Source organism: Macrobrachium nipponense, chromosome 13 (genome assembly GCF_015104395.2).
Source record: "Macrobrachium nipponense isolate FS-2020 chromosome 13, ASM1510439v2, whole genome shotgun sequence".
Lineage (NCBI taxonomy): Eukaryota > Metazoa > Arthropoda > Malacostraca > Decapoda > Palaemonidae > Macrobrachium > Macrobrachium nipponense.
In genome coordinates this window covers 25,944,338-25,950,757 of record NC_087206.1, presented here as the reverse complement: position 1 = coordinate 25,950,757, position 6,420 = coordinate 25,944,338, and the positions used below count along the sequence as shown (strand labels likewise).

Here is a 6,420-nt window from a genome sequence, read left to right as displayed (position 1 = left end):
CAGTAATTTTTTTTTATTGAAACAGTGTAATGGTAACAGGAGTGTTAGCTGACCGCTTCCCAGCTGACCTCCACCTTTTCCGAAATTATATAAGTGGAGAACATCTTCTGCATGCTGAGGGTGCAAGTGCCTTCACACCTACCAAAACACCTGACCAGCAACTTGTATGGCATGCAGCTCGAGCATCAGGAGCAGCTCCTTCTTATTTCAGGTGCAGTATTTGTGATTGGTTGACAAATATTTTCCAAACAAAACTGATTTTGCAAAGAATATTTTTAGTCTTTCTCTGAAATTAAGACTTCATTTTGTTTTGAGACAATGCAGTACAGTAGAGTAAATGCAAAGACATGATAGAAAATGGAAGCTATAATGAAAAACTATCTGTTGGCACAGAGCTTATGGAAGGTTTATTGACGGTGGCCTGATTTCTAATAATCCAACATTGGACGTGTTGACGGAGATTGTTGAGTACAATATGACACTAAATGCTCTAGGGAGAGGTTCTGAGGTTGTAAAGCCATCTGTAGTACTGTCTTTAGGGACTGGTAAACCTCCAGTTTCAAAGGTGAGTGACATTACCATATAATGGGAGCTGGGATGACATAGTGTTTTATGTATGTTTATGTGAGTGCTGAATGCTACATATGATAACATTTAATACTGAATAATAGAAATATCCACTTGAAGATGAGTTTATGTTTATGAAGAAATGAAATTTCTTGTTAGTGGTATTTTTACTTATTTCTAGATAATGTTGATATCTGGGTGCATGGTATAAGTTAGAAAAATTTCATTGTACATACTGTATGTACATTGCAATAGTCTCAGTGACTTTAGTAATTTCTTTTTGTGAGCTTCCAGAGTCTTGTTATTTCTGTGTTATTACTCCTTCAATTTTGATTTACTTCATCTCATGTATTTGGTTCTAAGTAAAGTAAACTTATTTAGGTCTACAAGTACCTATCAGTATTTTCATGTTAGTTGTCTTTAAGCCTCTTGTGTTTTTGAGCACTTAATGTATCTTTTACTTTTGAGAATACTTACAGGGAGTGTATGTCTTTTAATGTTTTCAAAACTTTAACTAAAGACGAATTGGAAACCATTCACCGAGTTTAATAGTCAGTCCTATGGGAGGGGTATGATAAAATGAAATGTAGTGTTCATGATAAAAGCAATGCTTTGTGTTTTAGTGTAGACAAAATCTTAGTATGTTAATAAATTAATTATTTTTTTAAACTTTTCTCCTCTGATAGTAATTTTTCTTAATCTGTTCTTATTTTTAGGTGGAGGCAATAGATTGCTTTAAGCCAGAAAGTTTGTGGGGCACTGTCCAAATGGCATTTGGATTGTCTAATATGGCTAAACTTCTCATTGACCAGGTAAGGTATTTTTATTTAAGTAACTTACCCAGTAATTACTTAGCTAACAATTTCTTGCCTTGGCAGCTGGAAAATTAAAAAACTACATGGGTATCACTTTACAGATTTAGTGCAGGTGATTGGTCCGACATTCAGGCAACACCGAATGTTGATTGGAGCTGTGTTATTAAATTCGTCAGTCAGAGACCTGATTTTGGGGAAGGATTATTGCTGATTTCTGGTAGCCATCAAGCTTTCAGCTTTCAGGACAGTAGTTTATTTTGTTAATGAGCCTGATTCAAGTTTTTTATATGTTGCTGCAGTAGCAAATTCTCAATCAAATTGTTTAACTACCAGTAGCATGGTTTACAGAGCTACCACCCTTACAGGTTAACATAATAATGAAAACATTGTGGAATTAATACTTTTCCAAATAAGAGTAATAGTGTATTTTTGCGTTTGCTACCGTTAGATTTGAGAGAACCTTGTCAGTAAAGCTCAACTTTCCTTGTCCAAGTAGCATAGAAACTTAAATTTTGTGTGTGTTACCTTGATTACTGATTAGTGTAGCAAACTTAGATTTGGCGTTCTGTACTAAACCAATATGTTTGGTATAGAAATGTATATTTACAAGTCTGAATAATGTTTGATGCGAATTAAGATATACTTGTTTAATGATACTCTGGGTACTTTACCTAGTGTCGGAAAAAGTTAACGGTTCTTGTCTGAGTAACATAATAAACATAGTACAGGCAGTCCCCGGTTATCGCTGGACTTGGTTAATGGCGTTCTGGTTTATGGCCCTGGTCTAGCGCCATAAAATCGGCGATTTGATATATGGCCCATTATGGGCTGAGTTTTGCTTATCGGTGCCATAAGGTGCTGATAATAGAGTTATGGCACCATAACATAACTAACAGAGGTGTCATTAACCGAAACTTGAAAATCAGCGAGTTGCTGTTAATGGCGTTTTTCGTTTATCAGCACCCTGGTAACCGGGGACTGCCTGTATTGTATTTGCTAACGGACCAATTTTTGCGATAATGAAATGCATACAGTCAACCCCCTTATTTGCCCCTAGATAGCTACCCCTCGGTCGAGCCTGCTGTCCACAGGTGTCGATGGACAGCCACTGGAAGGGTGTCCATACAGATTTGGTTTTATTCTAGTGACACTCCAGTGTAGACAAAGTGCTGATGGTGTTTTTTCTAGTGAATTTCTGTCATTAAAGAGGCACTTTTCAGAGCAGATCATCATCATCCGATAGCGCCCAAGAGTTCTACAGCATCTGTTAGCGCCCAAGCATTCTGTGATGCTGTATAGCGCCTGAGCTTTCTATGGCGCTCAATTAGCACCCAAGCGCCCTATCACAAGCTCTCAGGTGTCTGACACCAGCCTACTAGTGGCTGACACCAATCTCTCTTTAGCTCAACATCTTTCTCTTCTAAGAACATACTGCTGTTCTTTTTTAATGGCAATTTCCAATTGGAAGCCTTAGCTCCAGTTTTCAAGTGGCTGAATGTAGTCTCTGATCATTAGGTGTCATTCTTCCTTATCGGACTCCCTCCTTTGAATACGATACACTCACTCTCAGGCAGTTTTGCATCTTTTCGAACTTTTCCACCTTTTCCCAGTTCCAGATGGACCGAGTTGAGCCCTTTTGTGTCCTCAATTAATGTTTCAAAGCACTGACCTTTAAAGACAGGGAGTTTGGTGGGCAAATTTATGAGCTTGTTGAAGAAAGCTGTCACCTATACAGGGAGTTTGGAGCCTGATTTTGTTTTTTCAGAGGGAGCAAGACAAATTTTTTTTGTCCGTTCCACCTTCTGATGCTTATACAGAATTAGTCCTCCTGGTTGAAGTTCTTGTCAAGATTTTGGAGGATCTTTTTTGCTTCGACATCAGGAGCAGGGGCTAAGAAGACAGGAGTCTCATAAGTGCTGCTAGCCTCAGCCATTTACCAAGAGAATCACAGCTGATTGTAGAAGGCATATATGCTCGGTCTTTTTGTCCTTTCTGGTGGTTAGAAATTTTTTTCTCTATATAATGTGGCTTAGATCCCACAATAAGCTACATGTCCCGTTGCTAAGAAACCAATTTGTTCCTAGCCACATAAAAAACTAATCGTTTGGGCAAGCCCTAGGAGAGCTGTTAATCAGCTCAGTGGCCTGGTAAAACTAAGATATATATAACTTGGAGTGACGATATCTTACATCCTGAGCGTTTTTTTATGGATAGTCTTTCATGGGTTTCAGGCTGAATGGAGCACCATAAACCCTTTCACTAATGTCACCCAATCATCTTTAGAGCTCCTGGCACCAGCTTTTGGATGCATGGCACCGAATCCTGAGCTCCCAACTCCTGCTCCAGAGTGTTTGGCTCTTTCTAGCTATACAGTGGACCCCCCGTATTTGCAGAGATGCGTACCAGACTCCCTCCCCCCCTATGAATAGTTAAAACCTGCAAATATGACGTTTTGGAAAGTAAAATGTATTTTTCCCTAACCATACAAACCTGGAGTCCTTTACCTAGGATAGATTGCAGCTCAGCTGAAACTACTGGCTAATACATTCTTTTATATACCGAGGTAGTAACTACTGGGCCGGTAGTTACCTGCCCGGCGGTGGGGAAGCACCAGCTCACAGAGTCGTCACTTTGATTACAGCCAGGACTTAGATGATGACCCCTGAAACAAGGGGGAGGGTGTTTGGCGGGACCATACAAGTAAAGGACTCCAGGTTTGTATGGTTATGGAAATATACATTTTACTTTAAAAAATGTCATTTGTTCCTACACCGTATACAAACCTTCCGTCCTTTACTTAGGAGACTCATCCTAAGGTAGGGATGGAAGTCCTGTCTCGCTGGCTGAGAATGGAACCCGGGATGCCAGGACCTGGGCTTATAGCTCGGGGTGGTGGATCCTTCACCTCGCGAGCCATGGTAAATGTGACCTGATGGCTGACGGCTTGGGTATCAAAGGCGTGAGCGTAGAACTCTCTCTGGCAACCAAAACCAGGCTATATAATCATAATGGGTTTGTTGGGTTGCGGCACACGCCCCCTACGGAAAGGAGTGTGGAGACTGACTTCTGTGTCAACAGAAAAATCACTAATCACTAGTCGGACATAGAATGCTACCAGTATTGAAATCGGTGCCGGAGAACTGGTTTCGATGCTGGGAAAAGGTGAAAAGAAAATAGGCCAGTCATACTCTCACATTCACCCCCAGCCTGATACGGGACCTTGATCCTCGATTCGATACTTCTGACCTCTGAGGGCACGAAGGCAGCTAAACCACTTGCTGAGTGGCTACCACAGGACCAAGATCAGTTGTGTCGAGGTAGCTGTGGGTATAGTCTCTAAGGTAGAACCTAGTGAAGTTGGAAGGGCAGGACCATGTGCCAGCTTCCATCACCTGGGCAACAGAGAGGTTCTCCTTGAAGGCAAGAGATGTGCTCATTCCACGTACATCATGAGCCTTCACTCGACTGGTACCAGCAAGTGGAGAAGAGGGAGGGGAGAGGGTACGGCAAATCACCTCTCGAGTCCCATGTGAAATGGTATTCCTCGTAACCCTTTTCTTTGACGGGCCCGTACTTACAAAGAGATGTTTTAAGGTGGGTCGAGAAGAGTTGGTCTGTTGGAGATAGTGCCTCAGTGTTCTCAGAGGACAGAGATATACCTCATCTGGAACGAAGAAAACCGAGAATCGACCTGGGCCGGATTCTGGGGATTCTGGGTTTTCGCAACAAACTCAGGGACGAAGCTGAAGCAGGGATTGGTCCAGTGCTCAGTATGAGCGACAGTATAGGCTAGGCCATAAAGCTTGCTGACTTGCTTGGAGGAAGCAAGGGCGAGAAGAAAAACAGTTTTCAGGGTAAGATCCCTATCATATGCCAGGGATAACGGTTCATACGGAGCTCTCTTCAAAGACCTGAGGACAGCAACAATGTCCCAGGGAGGAGGCTTTGCCAATACTGGAGTGCAACCCTGTTCAAAGCTTCTCATGAGCATAGAGAGTTTCTCAGAGGAAGAGAGATCCATTTCCTTCAGTCTGAGGACTTGGCTCAAGGCCGAGCAATAGTCTTTTACCGCCGAGACCGAAAGGAACTTCTCTCTCCAGAGATAGAGTGAGAAGTCGGCAATCAAGGGGATAGAGGCTCCGAGAGGAGAACAGCCTCTCTGACGACACCAACCACAGAAGATGGCCCACTTGGTCTGATAGACAGACATTGAGGACTTCCTGAGGTATCCTGACATTGCTGTCGCAGCCTCTCGCAAAAAGCCTTTCGCTGTGAGGAGCTGCAGGATAACCTCCACGAGTGAAGATGTAGAAAACTCACCTCGTTGTGGAAGACCTCACATGTGGTTGGCATAGGGGGTCAGGGAGTGGCGGAAGCACCCTCGAAATCTCTACCAGCAGAAGTAGAAGGTCCGGGTACCATTCTAAGTGAGGCCATTTCGGTGCTACTAGCGTCATGGACAGGGAAGGTGTGGATCGCACTCGATTCAACACCTGCCTGATGAGGCAAAATGGCAGAAAAGCATAGACGTCTAGGCCGTCCCAGGGGTGCTGGAACGCGTCCTCAAACTCCGCCGCCGGATCTGGAACTGGAGAGCAGTAAATCGGTAACTTCCGATTTAGAGCGGTAGCGAACAGGTCTATCGTTGGGGAACCCCACAAAGTCAAGACTTTGTTCGCTATCCAGGAGCCAAAGACCATTCGGAGCCAGTAATCTGTGTCCTCCTGCTCAGATTGTCTGCCATGATGTTCTGTTTGCCTGGAATGAACTAAGCTGTCAACCCTACTGAGTTGAGAGCTGCCCATTCATGAATCTGCAGTGCTAGTTGGTATAGCTGCTGAGACACGGTACTGCCTTGACGGTTCTCGTATACCACTACGGTGGTGTTGTCACTAATCAGCACCACCGAGTGACCTGTCAGAAGAGAGCTGAAGTGCTGGAGTGCCAGGAAGGCAGCTCGAAGTTCTAGCACGTTGATATGATCTCGACGTTCCTGGTAGGACCATAGGCCCGAAGCCAGGTGTTGCAGTAGGTGCGT

At 43.4% G+C, this 6,420-nt stretch overlaps 1 protein-coding gene across 1 annotated transcript in view; it reads left to right on the top strand.

The window, feature by feature from the left end:
• LOC135225270 (85/88 kDa calcium-independent phospholipase A2-like) overlaps nt 1-6,420 on the top strand; it is a 174,809-nt gene that overhangs the window by 145,600 nt on the left and 22,789 nt on the right. Inside the window, exons 12-14 of the mRNA XM_064264599.1 lie at nt 26-211; nt 394-565; nt 1,284-1,379. Of these exons, the coding sequence (XP_064120669.1) occupies nt 26-211; nt 394-565; nt 1,284-1,379 (454 nt within the window). The remainder of the gene's footprint in view (nt 1-25; nt 212-393; nt 566-1,283; nt 1,380-6,420) is intronic.